Source organism: Ricinus communis, chromosome 8 (genome assembly GCF_019578655.1).
Source record: "Ricinus communis isolate WT05 ecotype wild-type chromosome 8, ASM1957865v1, whole genome shotgun sequence".
NCBI classification, from domain to species: Eukaryota; Viridiplantae; Streptophyta; class Magnoliopsida; order Malpighiales; family Euphorbiaceae; genus Ricinus; species Ricinus communis.
This window is the reverse complement of record NC_063263.1, coordinates 7,272,362-7,299,231: the sequence shown is the minus strand read 5'-3', so window position 1 is coordinate 7,299,231 and position 26,870 is coordinate 7,272,362. Positions and strand designations below refer to the sequence as shown.

The window sequence follows — 26,870 nt, the reverse complement described above, 5'->3', positions numbered from 1 at the left end:
TTCCAGACCTAACCGACGATCAACTCCTCTTTGATTTCAAGGACAGGTTGAAAGATTGGGTGAAGATGGAGCTCGAGCGACGCGGAGTGCAGACCCTTGATGAAGCAATTGCCGCAGTGGAGAACCTCAAGGACTACTCTACTCAAGACAAGGGCAAGAAACCTAGCTCTTCCAAGAGTGGGGGAGGCCAAAAGAGGGACTTCAACAAAGGCAAGGAGAGTGGCTACCAGAAGTCCTCTGGCGGCAACTCAAAGCACGGCAAAGGCTTGTCGCACAAAGAAAAACCTGCTGCCTCTAAGCTGCCCAAGCCTTGTTTCATTTGCGACGGACCACACTGGGTGAGGGACTGCCCAAATCGAAAGGCGATGAATGCCATCGTGGCAGAATTCAACAAAGATAACAGCTAAGAAGAACCCCAAGCTGGCATGGGTTCTCTACAGCACTTAGGTGCACTGTTAAAGCTCCTTTCTCGCTCAGTCTCCAAGGAGAGAGGCCTACTTTACGTCGATGCTCTCATTGAGGGCAAAACCACCTGCCCCATGCTCGATATGGGTACTACGCACAACTTCATGGACGTGCACGAGGCGAAGCGCCTAGGCCTGAAGCTGTCCAAAGGAGTCAGCACGATTAAGGCTGTTAATTCGGAGGCAATGCCTATGCATAAAGGTGCGGGTGTCACAGCCCGCCTCGTCTTGGGCAAGGCAAGGCTTGTCTATGGGCAGAAATATGCCCAACATATGCCCAGCCCAATGCTGCTGCCTAGCCCACTTGGCTTCCTGTCACGAAACTTTGGCTTAGAGGTTAGCCAAGTCGCGCGGCACTTAGTTAACTTGCTTATCAAAGTCGAACTAAGTAAGCCTATATGAGAGTTGGGAGCGATTTTAGGTGAGCAAAGTAGGCAGCAGGGATTTAGGACTTGGGTAGGGTAGAGAGTTGAGAGCACTTGAGCTTTGTAAATATGGAGAGCTTTATTAAGTTTCCAACCTTCCTCTTGTATCTTCTTGTATTACAAATGATGAATGGCGGGGGTATTTATAGACTTCCCACCTCCTCAACATGTGGTCAAAATTAATTCATCTAGAAATCTCTACAAGCTACTTATGTACAAGACTTCCTTTGAAAGCTACTCTATGTACAAACAAGGGAAGCTTCTAGGCAGCTCCTTGGCTTGGCACACAGCCTGGCTTCCTCCAGCAATTTCTAGATTCTTCTCTTAGTTTTTTTAGGCAGCCAACTTGGGCTAGGCAGCAGCATTGGGCTGGGCATATGTTGGGCATATTTCTGCCCATGAACAAGCCTTGCCTAGCCTAAGATGAGGCGGGCTGTGACAGAGCTCTCTTATTACTGCTGCCTAAGATTCCTGATTTTTGTCACCCAAGCATTTGGAAAGCAAGAAATAATAGTTAATGGTTATTAAAATACTAAAAGTCATTATAAACTATAACACTTTAAAATTCATTTAATTTGATATAATACATATAGGTGAATTCTAGAATGTCTTAATTTATAATGGCTTTTAATATTTTTATATATTTATTGAATAAAAAATTACAAACTTGGATTAATTTATATAAAAATTTCTCTTTTAAAAGTTTACATAAAAATATTCTAATATATAATTTTATATAAAAGATATAAATTAAAATATTTTTATAAATTTAATCTAAATTTAATAAAAAGAAATTGTATAAATATATAAAGACATTGAAAGCGGTTAATAGACTAGGACACTCTTCACCTACAAATAATAGAGATTTATAAGGAGAGGAGAAGTGACAATGATAGAGAGAAGAGATTTATGGGTTTTCATTGAGGATATTTTGACAATTGAAGTTGAATAGTTTGAATCGGTTAGATTTTAGTTGAATTTGAAATCTGATAAATCTAAAATTTTTATAAACTAATACAAATTCCTTGTTTTTTAATATGCCTAATAGAATCTCTAATATATTTTTTATATACATTAAAAAAATTTGTCTTAAAAAGTTATATGATAAAATATATTCCAATGTACTTTTATTTTTTAAATATAAAATAGAGAGCTGATTTGATTCTCTACATATGAGAGGTAAACTTCACTTTTTACTTTATATTTAATATATACACTACAAACTCTTATGCATTTAATTAATTAAAATTTTTAATTTTTAATTTTCTATTAGTAAAAATTCAAATAAAAAATAATAAATAAACCTATTAATGCTTATAGAAATAAAAATAAAATGAAATAAAAAATATAAAGAGTCATTAGATTTAAATAAAATATTTTATTCTTTATTTTTAAATATTTTTTAAAATAATTTTTATTATAGAAATTATGCTCTTTAAAATAAAGAGCATTTAAGAATGACAATGGGGCGAGGATGGGGATTGAAAGACTGGGGTGGAAACGGGGTAGAAAAAACATATTAAAGCGGGATCGGATTGGATTTAGATAATACTCGCTATATTTATTTTATATATTTTTATGATAAAAATATAATTTTATTAATTTTTAAATTTATTTATTTAATATTTTAACTATTATTAAGTATAATTAAAGAAATAAAATCTAGATTTAAATAATATTTAATATATTTTTTAAAAAATTATATTTATTTCCTTATTATATATATATATTAATATTATATAAATATTTCGTGTATAATTTGAGACATAAAAGATCACTAGTATTAGAACATGAATTTTCTGCCACATTTAGGTCGGATTATGCGTTTATCTACGGGTACGGGATAAATTGCTATCTCTAAGAGCACCATTGAGAATACTATAATAGCTTAAACTGGGAATCGCAAGAATTGAGAAGTCTATATAAATATTTTGTGTATAGTTTGGGGCATAACAGATCACTAGTAGTGGGATAGGAATTTCCTGCCACATTTAGATCGGGTTACACGTTTATCTACAGATATGGGACAAATTGCTATATGTAAGAGCACCATTGAGGATACTATAATAGCTTAAACTGGGAATCGCAAGAATTGAGAAGTCCTCCATTGAATTGCATGGAATGGAAAGACAGGATCGTAAATGGCCGAATTAGCAGAAGGAAGGGTGGCCCCGCCCAGAAACAAAGGTGTATGTACATAAATAAAGAGCCTCCACCAATCCTCTTTCTCATCCAAGATTTTAGAAATTTTGCTCTTTTGACATTTAGCCATAGTTTTAGCTAAATTAAGTTGTTGTTCAAAATCAAGCAACGTAGATTATAACATATATACCATTTAAAAAATAAGAATTCAGAACCAAGTAAAGTGTATAAATAATATTACATTGAAAAAAAGATCGTCAATTTAGAGTTTATTTTTTAATTAGCATATGTTACATATTGTTTAATATTGACAAATAATTCAATTGGGCCAAAATAATACTCAATTGGTTAAATTATAGCTAAATTGATAATATTTAATGAATTGACCAAAATTTCTTAAAAAATTTAAGTTTTTTAAATTATTAGGCTCTTTAAATAATAATATATCGGAGCTCTAATAATATTTTTATTTATTTATTGAGTTTCCGATTGTTTAACAATATTTAGTTCTAATATCTTTTAATTGAATAAATTTTTCAAAAAAAATAGAAAAGGAATTACCTTAAAGTTAAATGAAGAAATCATCATAATTATGACGTATAAAAGTGCAGAAAAAAAAAAGGATTGATAAATTTATTAATATAGTTTTACTAATTAAGATTGAGATTTTATATGCATAATGAAAAAAAATAATGTTATATTTTATATCTACATTTATATATCAAGAAAAACAAATAGTAATGGTAAGTAAAGTATTTTATATAAAATATAAAATTATTACTTTAATATAATAAAAATATATTTATTAGTAAAATAAACATATTTCCCTCTAATTAGTAGAAGAAGTAATGATTTGATTAGTTGCACTATAGGACAAATCTCCTTCTGCCCAGAACTTTTTCTGGAATCTCAGCCATAGGGTCTTGGGCTCCTCTAGCTGTTGTCTCTCTAGCTTCCCTAACTATTGCATTGACGAGCTTGTACCCAATGCCATGTGGGTGATGAGTGGCCATGATCATCTGCATGTTGATCATCTGTCTGATCCCTAATGGTGTCATGTCACCAATCAGAGAAAGCTCGGACAGACAGTCGTCCAGTACATCCAGTCTCTTGGCCAACCTAGTCATATACGGGCCAAAACCGCAGTGCATCTTCTTCTAGGCGTCGACTATGAAGGAACAGACTTGACCAACCAACAAATATCCCATGTCAAGCTCCTTACGATGTTGCATAGCCCAGGGAATGAATACATAGGTCTATGTGACTGCTCCAAAACTATCTCCTCGACTTGTAATCCTATAAGCTAGTAGTGTATGGAGATAGCAGAGATGATCTGAAAGGCTAGATGCCTTAGACTTGTTGGGGTAGTATAATTCTAGCCTGAGTACTAATGAATCCCACATGGTGTCGTACAAGGTTGGATTGATGTAGATGCATCCCTAATACTTCTTGCCTGAGGTCCCCTACTCAGTCCATAAACCCAAATGCATGCCGAATTATGGAATTGACATTGAGAACTCCCTTCCTCCAAGTCTGAAGTAAACTGCATCAGGCTGAAGCCAGTTTGTGATCTGTTGCTACAGAAAGAAGGTGCTGAGGAATTTAATGGTGAGCTCACAGTAGGTGGGCTCAATGATGTCAAAAAATCATGCATCAGGCAGTGTGTCGAGAAGTGCACAGACATCCTAAGCCAATCCCACTCTCTCCAGGGATACAAAGTCAATGCATCATCCAACCATTACTTGCTTCCATCTCATGACTTGGAAGCGGCTCTCGTTATTAGTGTGTTAATTTTAATTTTTTTATTTCAGCATTTTAACTATATTTAATTAAATATTTAAATCTACTAATTTATATATATTATGATACTTCTTATAAATTTTATAAATTAAAATAATAATTTAACTCATTTTACATATGAAATATTTTAAATATTTTTACTCCCCGTTGGTATATTTTTTAATTTCTTTTTTTTAAATATTTTATCTTCTTTCTATTTTTTATTAGCACTGAAATTTTAAAGATATTGAACTAATTTATTTATTCATTTTTTTAGATAGATTTAATTTATCATTTTCTAATTTTTAAAAAGATTTTTAAAAAAAATTAATATCTTTCTTTCATTTTATTATTTGAAGGGAAAGATTGTTTTTATTTTTTTGAAGTTAATGCAAAAAATAAAAAAAATAAAAAAAGAATCTAATTTCTTTCAATTTTTTATTTGAATGAATTAGAAATATTTTGATAAAATAAACAAAAATTTAGAAAAATACATTAAAAAAGAAATATATATATATTTTTAAAAGAGAATATTTAAATTAGCTTACTATTTAAAATAAAAACACAAACATTTTCACATTCAAAACCAGGTGGATATACCGCATTAATCAATTTTAGTAAATTCAAACACTTATTAAATAAAAATAATAATTTAAATACTAAAATAGTAAAAATAGAAAAGTTAAAACACTCAATTTCTAATTCTCCCTTTTAAAATCATTAATTTTCCCTTTTAAAAATCACTAGTAACCTCACAAGGCAGGCATTGCGCCCTCAATCTCAACTGTAATGGCTAGACCCCTCTTCCAAGAGACATCAAAATTCCTTATTTAAGTCATTAATCAAACTTACAAAATATAATACACAAAAAAAGAATTTGCATTATACTAATCCCATGTTCTCCATTGTCCTATAGTGTGTGAAGGCAGAACCTAAATTTGGAAGCTTATGGGTGACATTACTTAGCAATTCAAAATGCAGACTTCATCAGTCATCAATTAGCTAACTAAAAAAGGTTATGGCCTCACATAGAAATTTTGACAATTAAAATATGAAATAAGACCAACATGCAGAGATGAACAAAAAGCAGATATGTTGTCCTAGAACAAAACAGGAAAATTATGTTAAATTTGACATCAATTCACATTTATCCTCACCCATGAAAATAGCAAACTTAAAAACACAACTGAGTCTGATTGTTCTTAAGAATCTCTAAGATTGCAAGCAATGGAACAAATAAAAATTCGGTTGCAGGAATTAACTGAGCCAAGGATGACTTCCCAAGGGAACACTAGCAGCTGTGCCTTCGGACTGGTGCCAAACACATACTGCTAAAATGGGTTGTGTGTCTCTTCTCTCACAGAAGGACTGAGACATGATGCTGGCTTCCACCCCCATGCATACCAACTGAGCGTCCTCGCATGGTCCCAACAAAGTGAGAAGGGTAGCCTGAGAATTTGAATTCTGTCTGCTGCTGGAAGATGTCATCACTGTTCGATGCACTTGTGACATCTGAGCAAGATGTGGTGGAAGCGCCGTCTCTATGATTTTCTGGATGATGGACTTCAGATTCTGATATATTTCCAGCCAAATGAAATTGTGTGCCTGCGCCGTCCAGTCCATGGCTTGCAGGAGTAGGATTAGAATCCTCAAGCTTTTTCGCATTAAGAAACCGCCCTCCAGAACCCCTAGCCCTCCTCAGTGCGTGAAGATGCCGAGACTCGTGAAGATATGGCTGCAGGAGTTGCAGAATGATATCAAAAGAATCAACATTCCATCAGTCAAAACAACCATATCCCTGTTCATAGCATGCTATGGTAGCACCATAAATATTTAACAGAACAAACAAAATCACAACACATACCTTACGAGCTTTAATGAGCTTATTTTGAGCCTCAAGCTTAGCACGGTACCTTCTCCTCCTAAGGATTGCAGCATACTGTTTTGCATTGACAAAAATGGGTTCATCTTCTGTAAATACAGGAGGAAGTGGCACTCGAGCAGAAGTCATTCCAAACATCTGAGGGTGATGAATCTGGTGGCATTTCAATGATAGATACCCCATCAATGAGTAAGAAAGAATGCAATCCTTGTGTTGTAACAAATGATAGTTATGTGCTTTAAATAAACTTGCAAGTCATAACTGATAGAAGATGGTAAAACTCAGGCTCTGTGACACCAAGAAATTGTACAGTCTACAAGGCTAAAAGCATACAAAATTAATTAGTAATCAACCACACACTTGGGATCATCCGCGCACACAAGCAATTATTCTCATATTGTATAATCATTTTGCATAAATGCCTTGAAAAATCAAATTGCATAAAGCAATTGCTGGGAGTAAAGTAACTTTTCCAACCTTAAAGGATCAATAAAATACGAAAAGCAGGAAGGAATAAGAGTAAAGGAGATGCTGAATAAAAAATATTAAGAGAACTTAGTAAAATGATAAAAAGAATTAAAACATAAATTGCAAATGGCATCATACTCCATAGACCTCTTTTCTGTTCATAGGAGAATATTAAAATTTGTTATCATTTGTTACCACATTCTTTACATAACCAACAATCCAGAGTGCCAGATATCATGGCAGCCAATACAAGGTCTAAACTCTCTGAATCGACCGGCAGGGTCTGGTTGAAGTGAACTCCTTGACGAATGAATACATCTTAAGTAAAAAAAGATGCATTTGGGCAGTGATTGCAAGATGATTTTTAAAGCTATGGTAACAAACTGTAATCAGACATTCTCTCTAGGTTTCCTTGACAGTTGTTTCAACAGCATCAAATCTGTTTGGAAATCTTTAATTGGCTATGAAGGATCAAGTTTCTAGTAACATTTGTAGCACAAGGAAAGACTTTTACTGAAATGTCTAACACAGAAATTTTTACTTTCTGAAATTTAATATAGCTCCTGGATATAATCTCTAATAAAAACTGCCATCTTCATTTAATTTATCTACCACCTGAATAATTGTTTAGTCCTGGATATTAAAATATACCCTATTTTGTAGTTTCTTAACAAGAAGTTTCATGCTAGCTTAAACATCACACATCACAGCAATAATAGGTCAAAAGTCAGATCAATCTATGTGACTGATTAAAAAAATGACGGCTTGAAGAAGGAAAGAAAAGAAGCAGAAAAACTGTGCATGTTACTTACCATTGATTGGGGCCCATAAGCAGCTAGTAAGCCACCAAAGTATGGTTCAGTAAAATGGAGTGGAACGCGTGCCTGAGATGGGAGAATAATATAAGATTCCATCCATCCTCACAAACCACACAACATAATCAAGTATCAACTTACAACTGATTGGCTACAGTCAAATTGAGAAGGGAAGATAAAATCTTGAGTTCCCATTAGTGACACTAATTTAACGTGGCCTCCCTCAGCCTTCTCATGACTTTCATTAAATCCTGACCAACAAATTAGGGACTAATTCAGCAAAGCTGTAAAGGAAATTCAACAAAACCAGAATTACAGGTGAAAATCAATCGCGCTTTCCGCTGAAAAAACTGAAGAAGGGGACAGGCATGCTTATGTACATAACCTGATTGTTTACCAAACCCAAAGTGCTGCGATAACTAGCATATGATAACATTAACCCATAAAAATCCAGCCAAAAAAGGCATATGCACTTGTAAAGAAAAAATCCCCCATAGAGCATACAGCAGAAACTTTACTATTTAACAAGAAGCCTTAGAAACTACCATACCAAAGAACAGGAAAAGGACTTCTTCATTTCAATCTACACACCACATCTATCCTTCATAAAATATCCAAAGCTAAAGGACATGAAAGACTAATATGAGTAACTGATTGTGCTGAATTACATTTTGTATGCATGCTTTACCTTCTCCCATGCTAGCTACTTCTGGGTAAGATTGACCAGTTGACTGAGTTGAAGAAGAATCCTGGTCTTGAAATTGAAAAGTCAACTTCTTGGAGCCATGGAACTGCTGGTGCGGAACCCCCATTGTCAAGCCTAAACTTTCGGATAAAGATGACTGATGGACTGTTGATTCAGTGGAATTACCTAGCAACTGGCGACCAACAATATAAGGAGATGTTGAAAGGAGAGAACACATACCAGACTCTTTCTTACACAAGTTGTGCATTTTCATAAACATAGATGAAAAGGGTCAATAAGAAACTCACTAGATCTTCAAAGATGACCTTAAGATTGAATCTAGCTTCCTTTATCGAACACCTAGTATCAAAGCATAAGCTGCCATATAAGTAGAGATTTCATTTGAATACACAGTTAAACGCAGTAAAATAATTTTCCTCTGAAACAGTAAGCACTATGGATAGAAAGGAATGCCAGAACAAACCAAGTCAAATTGATGCATTTGACAAACCCAAAAATGATAAACTGCCAAGAAATGAACAGAATAGACCAATTATTATGACAGTAGCTTACACTTGAAATATGCATGTCACAAAATGGCCAATGTTTGAGCACAGCAGTAAAGCCCCTCAATCCTAGTTTCAAATTCTAAGTGAATTAAAAAATTTGCTGACTTTCACATGTATTTTATTCAAATTTTACATCTAATGAAACTCTATGCTTCTTTGGAATTATTACAGAGAATCAAGATTTTACTCGCACAAAAATCAGGACATGCAAACTATATAAATGAAGTGCTAGGAACAAACAATTTGAAACTGAGACAATCATAAAAGAAGATTCATAACTTGGCCATCCCCCTCATGCAAAAACCCAAATCCCAAAAAGTAGGGAGAACTAGCTATTAATTAAAAATCATAGTGAACAAAAAGACTCTGATCATTTAGAAACATAAAATTCTATATAGGGAATCATAACTAAAAATCCAAAACTCAAGGGAAAAAGCTCTAGTTTTGATCTCTATTACCACCTTAATGAGAAAAAAAATCAAATCGGAAATATGAACCCATATCATACATGCAAAACCAAGAACTAAACTCTAAAACAGAAAAGAAAAGAAAAAGAAATGTTCAAAATAAATGACCCAAAACAACAGTAACATACTAAAAATAAACCAACAATAATCCAAGGACAAAACTTTTCTTACCCAAAACCAAAAACCCACCATTTTCAACTTCTTCACCGTCTCATCTTTTGCTTAAAATGCTATAAGAAAATATCACTATACAAGTATTACCCACAAAGCCATGCTCAAAGGGTAATAAAAACAAGAATTTTAAAAAGAAATAGACAAATAAACAGGGCCACCAAACCAGAACAAGCACAAGAACAGAGAGAGAAACCTTTTGAGATTTGTACAGAGAAACAGGAAGTGAGAATTGATGTTAGACTGCGTTCAATCTCACACACACACAGAGAAAAAGAAAGAAGCTCACTCCTTACTTTATTTCCTTCTCTATGCAAGTATCTAATTTCTTTCGGTTATTGTCCTTTGGAGCAACACAAAAAGACTCGAACTTTTTAGCTAGCACCCATCTCCCAAAATCAATTTCTTTCTATTTGACCATCACCATTCACCACCCATAACCATCACCATTCACCACCATCACCACCACCTCTGTCCTTCTACTCCAATTATAATATTAAAAACCATGGTAATTTTGACAACTTATTTTATTAGTTTCTGTTGGATATAATTGAGAATTAAATAATTTCTTTTCCTTTGTCGTTTAGTATAATGCTTTCTTTTGTATGGAATTTTTGGCACTGAGAGAGAGAGGGAGAGTTTCTGTAAATTTTTTTAGGTTTGTATTCTCTTTATTACCCTCAGCCGCCCCCTTATTTACATTTATACTCTTCTTTGACACCTTCACGCGCTTTTTACTTTTGTGAATTTTGCTTTTTCTTTTAATAATTAATAATTAATAGTTATTTACTAAAAAATTAATAATGCATTATCCATTCTTTTGTCTTTAATAAATCTCATTTTCTTTTAGGGTTTTTTTTTTTTAAGTGGTGGTTGATTTTAATAGGTGTCAAACACCATGATTAGTTTTATGTAACTTTTTAGATAATTTTTTCTGAGATTGTAAATTAATTATGTTATATGCTAATCATTGAGTTTACTACATTAATAATTCTGATTTTTTAAATAATTAATTATAAAAAAATCGAATGTGGATATATAATAGCCAGTGATTACTATAAATCACATTTTTAATAAGAGATTATCTAGTATGTTTTTTTTTTTTATAATAGAACTTTACCTAACAATTATGTTATATGCTAATCATTATAAAGAAAAATTATAAATATCAAAGGAGAAAATAATATTGCAGGATTAGAATTTATCAGCTTTATTTTACTAGGCAAATTGGGTTCTATTTGTGAATAATGTTTTTAATGAACAATCATTGAATTGAATAATTTTTTATGGGTAAGCATCACTATGGATACCTACTTGAACCAGTCTATTTATGTCACATTTCTTGGGGAAAAATATGATTTATGATATCTAAGTGTTTTTTGTGGGTTTGTATATAGTAAGAGGTTGACTTTGATGAAGATTATTTTTCTTTTAATTTTGGTAATAACATATCTGAGGTTTCTTCAATTGGTGAAAAAAAGAAAAAGAAATTGACTTATGTACAAAGATTTAGATAATGGATAGAATAAAAGGCAAAAATTGGTAATTTTGATTTTTGAGTCTGCCATAAGTCAAGCAATGACCTGCTTGAAAACAGAGCCAAGTTTGCTTCCCCTGAACCTACAAGAATAAAAGCACCACTCTCTTTTTTTTTTCTACTTTTACCCTTCCACATGCCACTTATTACATTCGTGCCCCTAGTAATACTGGTTTAGTTTTGCCCATCTTTTGGTTATCCTTCTTTTCTTATTCTCTTTTGCAATTTAGACTTGAATTCTAGAAGATTCCGAGTGCTATCTGAAAATGAAAAGAATTGGTATTTTATTTTTACTTTTCACCATTTCTGTCTTCTTCTTGCGTACAAATTTACACCGATTAGATAAGCCTTATCAAAAGACCGATGTGGTGTTATTATTTTTATAATAATTTTTAATTGAATTAAATTATGAAAATAATCATGCTTCATTAATGTCCGCAGTCGATTAATAATTTATATATTAATTTTTGAGATATAAATTTTTTAAAATATATATATATTTATATTTGATATAAAAATTTTATTTTTCACACATGAGAATCAAATTATATTTAATTTTATAAATTTTCTGATTAATTTATTGACTAATAAGTTATATTTTTAATTAATTATTTATTTATAATTTTAAAAATAATATATTAATTATATTTTAATATTATATTAATTAATAAATAAAATTTTATTTTCAATTTTCTCCGTTCATTTTTAACTAAAAAGACAATCAAAAGTTCTATAAAAAGAAAAGGTTATAAAAATAAAGCTCAACATCTCCCCCAATTCTTATTTTTAGTTTTATTTTTAAACTAGAGAGGAACTTTATCAAATAAAATAGGTAAAGAAAGGATAAGAAATGTCCATTAGAAAGCCATAACTTAGCATTAACAATTAAATAATTAAAAAACAAAATATGGAACTAAATAAACAATCACTATAAGAAAAGAACTTGGGAGAGAGAGAGAGGCTCATTTTGGCATGAAAAAGTTGTGGTAAATTCAGGAGTCATCGTATTGTGTAGGCTCATTAAGTCAAGAACTTTAGAGGGTTAGTAGGTGTAATTACTTGTCTATTTATGCTTCAAGGAGAAGGAGAAAGAAGATTGGTAGGTAGTCAAATTTCAATTTTTTTATATTGAAACACCAAAAATGCCCCTTTTAATACATTTGTTTTTTTCTTTTCTTTTGTTCCAAAGGGTATGTTTGCGTCTGATATGGGCAAAGCATGATAATAACGTCACATCCTCAATTGTTCACTTTCTAGTATTGCCGGCTTAAAAAGCAATTTGCCCCTCCACTTTGGCATCCACGGCCAATTTACTCATGAATTTGCTACTTTTGGCCGATCTACCCATTTTTTTCTAGCTGAAATAACAATCTCAACAAATAGTGTGAAATTAGCTCTTAGATTAATACCCTTCTCAAGCTTGTCATCTTCCTATGTAGCACACAAAAGACACTTCATTATTTTCTTTTATTAAAGAGAATGATCCACCTAAGGACATGAAGTACTTTTGTAAAGAAGCAGTGCTAAGGAGAACTTCATGAATGTTAGAAAATCTTTAGAAGCAGCTACATCCAAAATATATAACAAAAAGCTACATTCAAATATTACTATATGCATCGAAAAGATGTTGAGCTAAACTAGATTTCTTATGTCTATGTTAAAACTTATGAACTTATATTAAAAAGAAAACTTAAAATCCTTGTGATTTAGCAAAAATAACCAAAATGTATACCAAATACTCCAGTTATAGTAAGCTATATGTCATGTACCAAAAAATTCTCAAACAAAAACTATATCAATCAAGTTACCCATGGCGGATTTGAGATGCCTGAGTTGCATTACTGCATTGAAATGACTAAATAACAGTTTTCTTCTTCATTTTGTTGCTTCTACTTTAATCCCACCAATCATTCGCACTTATTCAACAAAATTATATATATAAAATCCATGTTTACAATACAACTCTACTACCATTTCACCATCTATTATAATGTACAAATCTACCTTTTCACATTATATATTATATAAATCTACTATTTGACCGTAATTTTAGTAATTTTTTCATAATCATCATAGAAGTACATTAATATTTTTTCTATATTATCCTCAAGTCTCGACCAAAAAATCTTGGATTATACCTCTAATCTAATATAAAAACCATATTGATTGTCCTCCTATAGTGTAACTTGTCAATATTATAGATAAGAAATAATTTCCAAATCTTCATTTATATATCTTAATTTAGGATCTCTCACAAGCAGTCATAATGCAAAAACATAATTACAACACATATTTCATTCATGCTAGTTAAGAGATTGTTTTGTATTTTAATAACATAGCAATGCATTATTATGCAAACACATTATAAGCAACAATAACACAAACCTATAACCATCTACTAAAGTAATTCGAACAACTCAACTAAATGACAATAAAAGATATTCAAGAAAACCAAACAATTTCATAATAATAAAAAAGTGAAAAAACAACCTTTTTTGTCAATCCAATCTTATGATGTTTCCTATTTTCAGAGAGCCAATTGTATGCAAGCTAAAACTTTTATTATCATTACCAAATTGAACTAAACCCCAAATTTTAGGATCAATCATTCTCCATTGGACGATATTTATCTAATTTTTCTTTAGATGGAGTTGGAAATAAATCCTATTTAGATAAAATTGTTTAATATTCTACCTCTCTCCTCCTCCCTTTTAGCTCATGTTTTATTTTTCATTTAACAAACATAAAAAAGAAGTAGGTTTTTTAATCAGTATTATACTCTTTTAAAATTTGGTTTGCGTATCACAAACTTATCTCAACTAGAAAAATAGATGAATTGGCAAGTTCATAACTAAATCGCCAATTATCGAAAATCTAAATAAATTTGCCACTAACGCCAAGTTCAGGGGGCAAGTTGCGCTTTAAATGTTTAAATGGCAATTTAGGAAAATTTCCCTTTAAAGGATAACCCTTTTCTTTTTTAGAATTTAAAACCTATTTATTAACATTATGAACATAATATCAAAAAAAATTTACGAAGAATATGTCTGTCTTTCTATCTTCAACTTTCATTACTAGTGAGTTAATAATAGGAAAGAAAAAAGTAAGGAAAATGGGCTTTTAAGTGATAGTACATCAGTAAACTGGTTAATTAGTCCAGTTTATTGGATTTGGTGCAGTAAAAGACATCACTTTGATTGATTTTAAGGTAAAAAGAAACAACACACTACTTTGGCAATTGACATGGGCAAAACATGATAACAAGCATTATCCTGAATTACTAAAAGAAAAAAAGATACCCTTTTCTTTTTTTCTTTTTAACTTCCATTTGAAGAAAGAGAGAAAAGCTATTCTTATTCTTATTATTACTGTTTTTGGAATGAAGGAAACCTTGTCGGTGCCAATATTAACAAGCATTACCCTCTTACTTGTTTAATGATATTTATTAATATTATCTGTCAAGAAAGCGCATTAATTTCCTTTTACAAAGAAATGTTAAATAGAATAAAACTATGAAAGATACTTTACAAGTCACAGGTGGAAAATGATAAGAAGAGCATTTAGTAACTTGAAACACATTTTTACCATATATATATATATATATACAATACTTACATAAATAATGTCTCAAATAATATACATATAATTTCTTAAATCAACAAATTTTGATAATAATTCATAAAATCATCCAATTTTAAGATAAAAGGAACACACTATATTTTTTTTCATTTCAATTAAATTTAAACTAAGAGATGGATTGCATGTAAAGTATAAGGAATAGATATGGAAGAAGCAAGAAAAATTTTAAAAAAAGAAAAGAAGAAGGAAATAAAATGTATTATATTTTGATGTGCGTAAATCAATTAAATGTATTATATTTTTTAAATTAAAACAATTGATTGAAAAATATGTATATATATTAAAAAATCAAGAAGTTAAAACAACATTTATATAATTATATATTTTCTTCTATCTATTTTCTAAGAAAGGGGTAAAGAGCAGAAAACAAAATTTAAAAAACGGAATTCGATTAATTTAAGATTGAGCGATAGGAATTTCACATGTTATAGTGGGAGAAAACAAATATTAAAAAATAGGAAGCAGGATTAGAAGAAATAGCGTTAAATAAAGAAAAGAGGGTTAGAGCAATAGGCCCCTGCAACAATTGGACAGATAATGAAATGTCACGTCACTCTTAATGTTAATTTATTATTGGCTTGGTAGTTATAATAAATACAAAAGCCAAATCAAGAAGCATCGCCAGTATTATCCTTTTCTTTTCCTATTTGTTTTATAAAGAAAAAGGTGGTGATTTTAAAAGATGTCATATGTTAAATACCTCGTACATTAAATATCTAATCCATAATAAATAGAATATGGATGATGATAAGGTGGGATTGTGCATTATTTAAATGATATATATGAAACTTGAAGCCAGTTGCCCCCATAAAACATCAATAGAATATTACTGAGAATTGTTTTGTGTTTTTCCAAAGATAAGAACAAAATTGTTAGGTATGATTCCTAGAACAAACTGAGCTAAGCCATTAACCACTTCTTCCTTCTGTACTCTCAAAGAAAAGTGCATATTCATATTTGCTTTTATATTATTTTATATGTAACTAGAAACTCTAAATCTTTCTCAATCAGAGAAAAACAGTTAAAAATGATTCATCATGTGTAATTATCCGAGTCTAAACAGGACGATTGATATTTTCAGTTATAGAAATTAGGAAAGAAATAAAGTCCAAAATGACCGAATTAATAGAAGTTAACACCACCTTTATAATGATAGAAATCAAAAACATCAGAATCCTGAAACTACCAAACCAAAAAGATAAGGCTGTGAACCCAACACACAACTTTACAACCAATCCAGCAGCTCAAAAAAAAAAAAAAAAAGAAATCCGGACAATGAAGAAAAAAGTTAAATCAATCATAATTCTTAAAGCAGCACACAAACTTTTGCACCTTTAAATTTATCCCAAAACTATTTTTTTTTTTTTTTTTACCAAAATAAAACAGTTACTGTAAAGTACTAATTAAAGGAGAGTTGACAAATCCAGTGATGGTATAAATGAAAACATACAGGATTGTAAGAATTACATATCCCATAACTAGTCAATTTCCCCGAGCACAAATGGGGGGGGTCAAAGAACTATAGATCTTCATGGACTGCCAAGCTTGGATCCCCTTAAAATTGTTCCAAGCCGCCTCTCAGAAGTTTATTCCTTGCAAGCAGGGTGGAACTGGCCAGAAATGTAATCGACTGTCTAAAACTCTCGTCCTTTATATGGCATTTCCTGCATCAAATAAATAAAGATCAGTCCTGATTTTCAAATCCAACACACAGGATACCCAATCATGTTGCCTGGACATATCATCTTTCATTAAACTGAGGTAGGTACTTTCAGGTATTTGATTAAATAAAACACAAAGAAACAACGGCAGGAACAATCAGGTATTTCTAAGATGCTCAGCCACAAGTATATCACATTATTATGTGTTGATGAATTACTTGTCTTTGAAAAATTTAAAAATTTTATAAATACAACATTTCCTTGTCCCTTCAACAAAATGAAAGCAGTGATTTGGCTAGAATATAATCACTTACAGGTTGGTAGCCTGGCATGTACAAGACTTGCCTAGGGTGGCCAAGGAGCATCTGCTGTCCGTACTGCAATCAGATGCAAATACAAAATCAGATGATATAGCAGGAGATCTCTCGCATGGCAGCTCACACAAGTTTCAAGTAAGATTTTACCTGAGGCCCAGGATGGAAATATGCTTGTGGTGATGGTAAAGATGCAACCTGTGGATTATATATAACAGGCTGGTGACCAGTAAATGAGGGTCCAACCTGAAAAATCCTTAAAAGTTAGTGAGAGTCGTAAGAACCAAATTGGACACAAAGACAAGCCTGCAGTACCATAACTGAAAAGACATTCCCATGTACATGCAAAACAACCAGCAGATGATATATTATTGAAAATTACTAAATGGCCTAGAAAGAAATTGATTAGTAAACTGTATGAAGGCAGAAAAAAAAATAAAAGGAATCTCAATTATAATTAGAAGAGACCATATTGCTCAAATTTGTAGGGAACAGTTTGGAAGGGCTCACACCAGCCCTAAACCTGAGGTTGAATTGCAACTAGCATTCTTTAAAGGAAGAATGATTCGTTATTGATGTAAAGAGCTGGCATATGCAGGTCACTGTTACCAACAAGGCATATATACACAGCAATAAGACTGAAATAACAGCTTAAATTTTAAAGTACACAACATCATTAATAGCCGTCCCATTAAAAATAGAAAAATCATTGTTTGCACAAACTGAAAAATATTTACAGGACCGGAATTTGGTCTTAGCAGTGAAGAAACCATGCATGCACGAGATCTAGTATGTAAATAAAATTACTAAATTAGATTGCAAAGAAACAAAAAAGAAAAATGTACAGGAAAAGGAGATACTGAAATCTATTTACGTGGAAGTGGATATGTTGAGAAAAGAGAAATTGAGATTGGTTTTGGACAACCGAATTCATCCTAGTCCAGCAAATGAACAGTAAAGGTTGCCCATATTGGAGGCAGTAGGTGAGGAAGAAAGAGAGGTAAACCTAAGATGGAGCGAGGAAATGTAATGGATAAGAATTTAAAATATAGCGCCCAACTAGTCTGGGATTCACATGGCCTGATGAGATGAAGATTCAATATGATATGGTCGGGCAGGGCATTTGTGAACATAAATGTTGAATGACAAGCATTTTTAATCCCACAAGTATTAGAAAGGACACAGTTCAATAACACTTGTCCAATAAGGAGAGAGTAGTTCCAGTCCCATGACTTAACAGGATAACAGAATAGAGAGAAATAGTTCCAGGGTAGTCAACAACATAAAATTTCAGTCCAAGGCTAGAGCCCACACAAATTAAACTATTGCACACACCCAAACATTTTCTGCTAGAGCGGCAATTGAATAGCATTTCCTAAACCAGCTATTCCAACAAAAACTGCTTTTTTCAAGAAGCAAGTAAATTAAAGTGCTTTTTCCATAAGCTGTTTATAAAAATAATAAAAATCAACAATCAACCAAATCCAAAAAAATACCAGACCTGCTTTTCTAACACCCAACAGCAATCTAAACAGATCTCAGGCAGTAGCAAATGGAGATGATAAAGGATCACTATGAGTCTATCACTTTCAACTTGTGCATCTCAACTCTCAAGTAAAAACTATCCAGGAAACAAGGTACAAGGTTTTATTTTAATACTTACTCCAATGCCCATAGGCATGCCATGCATATGTGGAAGAGCAGGAACATTTGGTGGAAAATAGAAGGAACCATCAGAAACTGGAGATGGAGGCCTAACAGGTGTTTGAGAAGGGGTGAAACTCTTGGCATTTGGATTTAGTTTAAATTCCTGTAACCACATGGGAAAAGAGCACAGACAGTCAAAAAAGAACCCAGATATATCAGCCTTGTATGAAAAAGATGCAAATATAACAGTTTATTCAATTATAATTGCTGTGAGTGGGCATCGTGCATAAGATATGTTATCTCCTGAGCAGCAGACTAATGTTACCCTTGCACAAAGCAAGAACTTAAAACCTAGGATCAATCATACCTTAGCATAGGGGTTCAGTGTTGATTTCTCTGAAGTTAATGAACCCATTGACGAGCTTGGTGTTAAAGCAGGACCATTGGAAACTGAAGGAGCACCTACGCATTCAGAATTTGATGATGTAGAACTACCAGGGCGTCCACGAGAGTTTGCAGATTGGACTTCTCCAACTCCTTTGACAGAAGGAGCAGCTTCTAACAGTTCACCAGAAGAACCTGTCTTTTCATTGCTTTTTGAAGAAACATTCGATGAAGGAGCATAAGCAGTAGCATTTGGAGATAGTACACCTTTATCAGAGCCATCTTTCTTGCCATCCAATGAGGACTGAGAATCTAGAGGGAATAATTACACAGAATGTTAGATTGTTATTGCATCATGGCAAGCATTCAACTCTTCCACTGTTCTATTTAAGAAACTGCAACCTGGGTGCAGTCAAGGGAAAAAGTGTACAGATGTAAACCAGTTCATTTAGTACGTCATGCCCATAAATCTTGAAATTTACTGGACAGGTACATAGAAAATGCTGTAGAATGTTTCACTCACCCTCACATGTTGGCAATGGAGCATCTCCGGTTCTCTGAATTTAACGGCAACATGAATTGAAAAAGTATTAAGGTTAGAAACCACAATCTATAGTAATTCATGAAGCACATTCAAATTTATCCAGAATATGTTCATAGATAGCAGAGTACAACTTACAGTTTGCTCTTCTATGAATTCCTTGATGCAGTCACTTGCTCCATGTTCGCCATGAAGATTCTCGTGAGTCCTATAAAAATAGGAATTTCACAAGATTAACATTTTTAGTGTTCTTATACCATGCAAATGAATCATGATTAAGTACACATTTTCAGTTATGCAGGAAATCAGCAAAATCATATGAACCTGGTTTCAGTCTCCGAAGTGGAGAGACTTTTAGAAGGAAGTTCAGATCCCAGCTGTCTAGGATGCTCATAAGAACCTGAATGATACAAATCTACGCCAGCACTTGATTGAGAACACTCTGCCTCGTCCTGAGCACCAAGAAACATACAATTAGTATCCAGGCACCAAAATAACAGAAGATCACTCAAGAAAGACCAAATAAGCAACGTAAGAAACACATCATATTGTTTCTTTGTAAGCTTATACAAAAGCAGCAGCAGAGAAAAGGAAAATGGTAATCATTTTTCATTCAATAACATTGCCATCATAACATGTAGGAACCATAAAAAAAGATCTCAATAATTATCGAGTGCATAAGAAGTAAAAATATTATCAAAGTTGGATGTGGCTACAAATTATAAGGTATTAGAAATAGGGCGTCATTTGAACATAACTAGAAGCCCTTAAATTCTATGATCCTTTCAGATACACCCAAGGTTGTCTTCACAAAGCAAACACCTATTAGGTTAATAAAAAATAGAGAAGAAAGTATCATCAACTAGATTAGAGATGAAGAAACATAACTTCATTCTTCTAGAAAGTATAAATAGCATAACTTCCATGGATTTGGTTGTGCAGATAATAATCTTACACATAGCAGACTGCCAACAATTTTTACGTCTTCAGAACACTCTGGACCAACAAGGAGTAGTACAGGTATATTCACCTATGAAGATGTTTACATCACAAAGTATCCAACTTTTGTTACAACATGAACAACCTCTAAAAATGCAGTTCATTTCACATTGACAAATGGGCTTGGGTATAACTCATTCCCAAAAGCTAATTAAGATAAAAGACTGTCACTAGCTTCCAAAGAACACTAGTCGTATTTGAGCAATTATGCTTACCAAATAGCAGCAATCAATAGATAGACCAGGACTAACTAACTAACATTTAACACTATTAGAAAGTATGAAAGTAAGGGGACCTGGTGCTTATGCAGCAAGGGAAAGGAAAGGAAAGTGAAATCAGAATTCTCCTGTTTGGTTTTGCATGCAAATACAGTATAGGAAATAAATAATATATGTCCTCACTTTGTTTAATTATAAGATAAAGCCATAAAGGAAATGAAAAGGAAGTGCGAATATTCATTAACCAAAATAGTACACTTTCACATTCAATTTGTTTGAAAAGTAAGATACATGAACTATTTTTTTAAATTCTGTAGAACCACCAATTAATCTAAGGGATTTTGAAAGTTATAACAGAAAGTGCATGTATGGGAAAGAGAGAACAATCATCAAGAAACTTTCTCCACTGCTACACTTACCCTCCATTCACCCCCTCCAGGTTAAGTGATCAAAATACTAACCGTGCCCTATGACTTATCCCCCAAACAACTTGTATATTCTATGTACAGTAATATAACAGATATAAGAGAATAGAAAGCAACTTCCATTTCGAATTACAGTGGCACAAGAATCAACAGAATGAGAATTAAAGAGAGATTACCAAAGAAGAACTTGATAAAACACGAGCTCCATCATTACTTTTCCCATTGGTCAAATCACCAGATTTCTTAGTAAAAGAAGCCGGCGTATCTCCAAAGGTTTCAGCATTGCGGGAATCCAACAATATGTCCTCACTCTCCTCATATCCACTATCATCAAGCGCCATACCTCTATATACAGATGAGAATCTGGTCTCTTCATCAATATCAAAATTTTCATGAAAGTGATTGCCTCTTTCCTGTTCAGCAAATTGATACACAATTATAGTACTTCACAGAGGTTAATAAACCAAAGAAGAGGTCAAAGATGGCATAGATAACCGCACCTCTGCTAAATGAAGATCTTGTGTCTCCTCACCCTCGATTTCTCTCGCCATTCTCATAGCTTCCTTCTCTAACTCTCGCATCTGAGGACCCTTTTCCAGCTTTGTAGTGTAAAGTTCCTCATCAAAGGTGCTTTTTACTCCAAATAACAATTCATTTGTTTCAAATTGATCCCAGCCCCTGTCAAAAATTTGATCCATAATAGTATTACATCAGTAAAATACCACATAGGAAAATTGTATCAGATAAAGCAATACAAAAGAGATGCATATAAACTGATTTTAATTTCAAATTGGCAGGGGAGAGAAGGGCCGCTTCTAACTCCCACTAGCCCCCATTTGAAATGCTTGCTAATAAATATTAGCAGCTTTTCCTGGTACTTTAATCCCATTTCTATAAGCTCCTTTGCACTCGAAGCATAAGCATATGAACACATGTAAATTTGCATACGGGTTTTCACTATAAAGCATTAAAGCATTCAAATTAAACTAGCAAAAAGTTAATATGATTATTTCTACATATCTTGTTGATCCATTCAATATAGTTAATATGATTTTAGTTGACATAGATAGGGAAAGAACAGATGAACATTGTCATAAAACTAGCAAAAAAATATATTTGGTATAACTACATGCCGCTAAAGAGATAGCAATAGGGAAGAAGTTACTCAATCGTGATTAATCAAGTAGAGAAGTAACAGTAGAATAATCATCAAGAAACATACGAAAATTTAAATTAATTATAACCACCTATTCCAAGGACCATCAAATATATTCTCTAATTCAGGGCATTGCGGGTCATCTTCATCAGGGACCCAAGGAGCCAGCTCTCTCCCTGCTTCAACATGACGAGATTGAGATATGATGGAGTCTATCATAATCTCCTGATGCTTTTCATGTTGGAGGTCGTGGGTCATCCCATCCATGGTTATAGACACATCCTGGGAAGCATTAATCGAATAACCAGACTAAGTTGCCAGTAATCAAAAATCAAAATGTGAATATCTGAATCATCTAATACAACTAAAACTTGTTCATCACAACATCTAACTAAACTATCAACTGCATAACTCTTTTCTTTTTCTTCCCAACTCATATATTCCATTTAAAACCACATATCAATATGAAATTAGTTTAAACCAAAAAAGACAAGAAATGGAACTGAAGAATTGCAAAAATAGAAAATGCAACTGAACCTTTGCTATCACTTGTACAACTTCTTTTCCAGGTATGATAAAAGTCTTGGAAGGAGCCTTGCTGAGAGATTCTGTCTTTTGCCCTCGAAAGACATCCTTTGTCAAGCGGGCCATTTTCAGAATAATTGCTGAAAAGTAAAACAAAGTGGATGTTGAAAAGGAAACTGACTATATCCAGAATTACAAATCCTAATGGCTTTAAAGAGAATTTTCAGAACTAATTCTTCAAATATAAGTAACAACAAATTATTTACAAGAAAACAAAATCAACACACCAAACTCTTTTTCAACATTTGTCGTGTGGCATGTCCCAGAATATATAGATCCATTTTTCAGGTGGACTTCCACAGGGTGCCCAATAAGACATGTTGATAAATATACCAGCCTATCACGAGAAGGACTCTCGTAAACTCCAACTTTCCCACCAATCGCTGCAACAGTATTGATAAAGTTAGAAATGAACAATCCAGCATAACTTTCAAGAAATTAGGACAGGAACCCACCTGAACTACTCGATCTATTTGGGTTTGATTTTCCAGATTGCAGCTTATTGTCTAATCTAGCCCCTCCTTCCCTTTCAGCTCTTCGACGCCCAAACCCATTAGCATAAGATTTGGGCTGTGTAGGCTGTTGCAAACTCATCCTGATAGAAGCTGTACCTTCAAACTACAAGAGCAAGTCTGAAATTAGTTCAAACCGCTCGATAATACAATGATGGACAATATAAATGTTTATCCTGTAAAACAGATTTCTTTTGCATGAAAGAACAAATTTCAGTGACAAAGGAATTTTAATGACAATGGCAAAAGGGTATTACAGAATTAAATAACTATGAAAATTAGATCAGAGGTCTATGATACTAGCAGAAATATAAACTAGAAAAGGAATAGGCATATGAATGTTCCTTTCTTAGAGGAACTAACAAAGTCATTTTCAAGGAATGAGGTACAAAAATCAGGTACCTCTGAGAATATGATCTGAGAACAAGAAACCTACAGCATGGCCCTGGATGGAGTAGGGCACAGAAAATTATTCTCTAAGCCAGTCCCAAATAGATTTTCAAAACGCAAGAGAAGTAAAATATAGCTTCTATTTAGCATTCAATTATTTAAAAAGTATCGCCACTTTGGCTGGCATCCAAAAGATATTGCACTGGGGAAGCAGCAGCTAGAAAGAACTGGATAAGTAGTTGTTTACCGGAGATAGTTTAATATTACCTTACATTAGTTTTATGTTAAACATAATGGTACATAACTGATAACCAATTCTCCCAGCTAACTAAATGGGGCTTTTCTATAATATTATATAGATTGGAAAGGAAGGAGGAAGGTGGAAATGTTCAGTCTGGTTCTGGCTTCTAATTTATAGTACTTATAAGGAATATGATGTGCCAATACGTTTTACTGCAGCACATGGTTGATCATCATATCATTCTTTTATTTACACCTCCAGCTTAGTATAACGAATTAAAGCATCCAACAATAATAAGAATTCTAAGTTTGTAAACCTATCAGGAATCAGTTGCATCAAAGCCCAGCAGCCAAGTATAATAATGTACTATTCTTCTTCTCATGTATATGATTTTATCACTCTTCACTCCGTAACAATTCCTTCTGCATTGCTGTAAAGTTTATCCAAGTTGGGGTCTCTAACTGGTCCTTAATTTCTATATACTATTTGTTTCAACAAATGCACATTTACATGTATATAAACATTAAAGTAAAGCCTCGTTATAGTACAAGCAAATCATATACTTTCTACTTTATGGCTCTTACCATAAAATAACTGAAATCGTATGCAATTGAAAACACAAAATACATTGAATTTCAAGGCTAGAACTTATCAGTCTTACATTGTTAGCATTTAGGACCTTCAAATTAGAAACTTTAAAACCATCAATAAACTAGCTAACCCTAACATCGATTCTCTAACTTTTTCTTCTTTTTGTTTTCCGACAATCCAATAGGCCCAATTCACTAATCATAAAATAAAATAAAATAGAGAAAACTGATCCTTACCCTTAAATACAAGAAATTATGCAACAACTTGACTTGAAACCGCTTGAGCTTCAAAAAAAGAGAGGGAGTTAGGGTTACGTTTTCGTTTTAGGGCACGGAGATGATCACTGCAAGAATCGCGAGGGTACTAATAATACATGTACACTGTATATATAGAGAGAAAGAAGAGAGAGAGGATTCGATGTGATCGAGAGAGAGAGAGAGGTTCTGGTATTTTTGACAAATAATTTGGGAAAAATTGAGGGCTAGGGAATTGAAAAAAGACCAAGGATTTTATGAGGTGTGTACGAGTCTATTGTAAAACATTGCTGCTGCATGACCGTTTTTAACCGCTCTTTTAAGAAAAGAAAAATTTCTTTATAAGTAAATTTTGATTTTGATGATTACACATTCTTGCAGTGTTTAATTAACTTCATCAGTCTTTTGCTATTAAAAAAAAAAAAAAACAGAGTAATCTGAAATTTGTGTGATATGACTTCAAATGTGAATGTCAAAAGTAAAGACTTGAAATTTTGATTGTTTTAAATATCATTAGATACTACTAACGTTAACATTTTGATGGGTTGATATTGGATAAAATAATACATACAGTAGAAATTCGATAAATTAATAATCTCGACTAGATAATAATTTTTTCTGGTCCGACTTGAGCCAATGGGATAAAATAAAATAATAATATCACTAAATTTATAAAATAATAATTTTTAAAAAATTCATTAAAGCCCATTAAAAATATAAAATAATAATTCATTAAATACATATAAAAATTACATATACTGTGTAAATTTCATAAAATAAAACAATTTCTAGATAATTTCTATTTTTAAATTTTATTCTTTCCTAAAATATGTATCTATAATAAATTGTTGGGTAATTAGCCTAGCTGGTACTAATCCTTGGCACTGTATATCAATTTGATACCAAGACTTTAATTTGAATCGATTTGATGACAAACATACGTAAAAATATTTCAATTTAGTACCAACGGTCAAATTCCGACAGCCGATGCTGACGTGGCATACTGATTAGGAATTTTTCGAGTGTTTTGCCTGCTCAACGTGTGCCACGTCAATTAATGACGTTAAGCGGGCAAAATCCTCAATTCCTCTAATTTCTCCCAATTTCTCCTAATTAATCCCTAATTCTATTTCCCTCTCCCCTCTCCTCTCTTATTCCCCTCTCTTCTTCCCCGCTCCCCACTCTTCTTCCCCGTAACTCCTCCCCGCATAAAGATAAAGTGCATTCTGCAGATATTTTCTTTGTATAACAAAAATACCATTTTTTTCATATTTCTTCTCGGCTCTGCACCAAAGCAAAGACTAAACCATGAGCAATTGCAGCTTCTTGCATCTTGACCTTTTAACCTCCATAACCCAACCTCGTTTCCACTCTTTCAATGAAAAATTTGCCCCTGCAATAACTTTCTGATTCCCCTCTATATCCTCACCCAACAAACAATAAACAAATTTTATTTAAGCTCAATATTTGTTTTGATTCTCCACCTGCTAAGCTTCGTCAGAAGCCTTAACAAAGTGTGCCAGTTTAGCTTTGGTTAAAGTATTGGTAAGTTCTATTTTGTTCTTCCGTTCTATATGTTAGTTGCAAAGGATGTTCTTCTGTTGTTCATTTCTATCAATTTGTGTTCTCTTCTGTTCTGAATGTGTGATGAATCTTTGGTTTTGTGGTTGTAGAGTTGAAGTTGGTATGGTTTTGTTTTGCAGCTGAAGAAGGATGTATACTTTGTGGTTGAAGTTGTTTTGTGGTTGTATACTTTCATTAAACTAAAAGCCTCAACTAGAGACAACGACAGAGGAGTTAGTAAAAATCTGTCTTATGGGGTTAGCAAAAAGCTGTTTATGTATACCGACTGAATTGTTAGTGTTGGTGTTGTAGCACCTTTTGTTAGTGTTATAGCACCTTTTGTTAA

At 32.8% G+C, this 26,870-nt stretch overlaps 2 protein-coding genes across 12 annotated transcripts; both read right to left on the bottom strand.

The window, feature by feature from the left end:
• Positions 1–5,886: 5,886 nt before the first annotated feature.
• On the bottom strand, positions 5,887–10,384 carry LOC8284676 (nuclear transcription factor Y subunit A-3). 11 transcript variants are annotated; one of them, XM_015720648.3, is made up of 8 exons: positions 10,064–10,384; positions 9,868–9,926; positions 8,969–9,020; positions 8,664–8,853; positions 8,117–8,226; positions 7,973–8,044; positions 6,675–6,845; positions 5,887–6,545 (listed from the first exon to the last, which is right to left on the bottom strand). In XM_015720648.3, the coding sequence occupies exons 4-8, from the start codon at positions 8,785–8,787 to the stop codon at positions 6,168–6,170; spliced, it is 855 nt and encodes a 284-aa protein (XP_015576134.1). In that variant the 5' UTR covers positions 8,788–8,853; positions 8,969–9,020; positions 9,868–9,926; positions 10,064–10,384; the 3' UTR covers positions 5,887–6,167. The 11 variants fall into 11 exon arrangements, with proteins under 11 accessions (XP_015576134.1, XP_048234153.1, XP_048234154.1 ...); XM_048378196.1 differs by lacking the exon at positions 9,868–9,926 and adding an exon at positions 9,145–9,185; XM_048378197.1 differs by lacking the exon at positions 9,868–9,926 and adding an exon at positions 9,145–9,185 and having other exon boundaries at positions 10,164–10,384.
• A 5,935-nt stretch (positions 10,385–16,319) lies between these two features.
• Positions 16,320–25,207, bottom strand: LOC8284675 (polyadenylate-binding protein-interacting protein 3). Its single transcript, XM_015720630.2, has 15 exons — positions 24,944–25,207; positions 23,429–23,591; positions 23,201–23,356; positions 22,926–23,053; positions 22,480–22,670; positions 21,733–21,910; positions 21,409–21,645; positions 19,915–20,042; positions 19,729–19,798; positions 19,573–19,606; positions 19,033–19,361; positions 18,682–18,828; positions 17,169–17,264; positions 17,019–17,081; positions 16,320–16,707 (listed from the first exon to the last, which is right to left on the bottom strand). The coding sequence occupies exons 2-15, from the start codon at positions 23,565–23,567 to the stop codon at positions 16,678–16,680; spliced, it is 1,926 nt and encodes a 641-aa protein (XP_015576116.1). The 5' UTR covers positions 23,568–23,591; positions 24,944–25,207; the 3' UTR covers positions 16,320–16,677.
• Between the last annotated feature and the right edge of the window lie 1,663 nt (positions 25,208–26,870).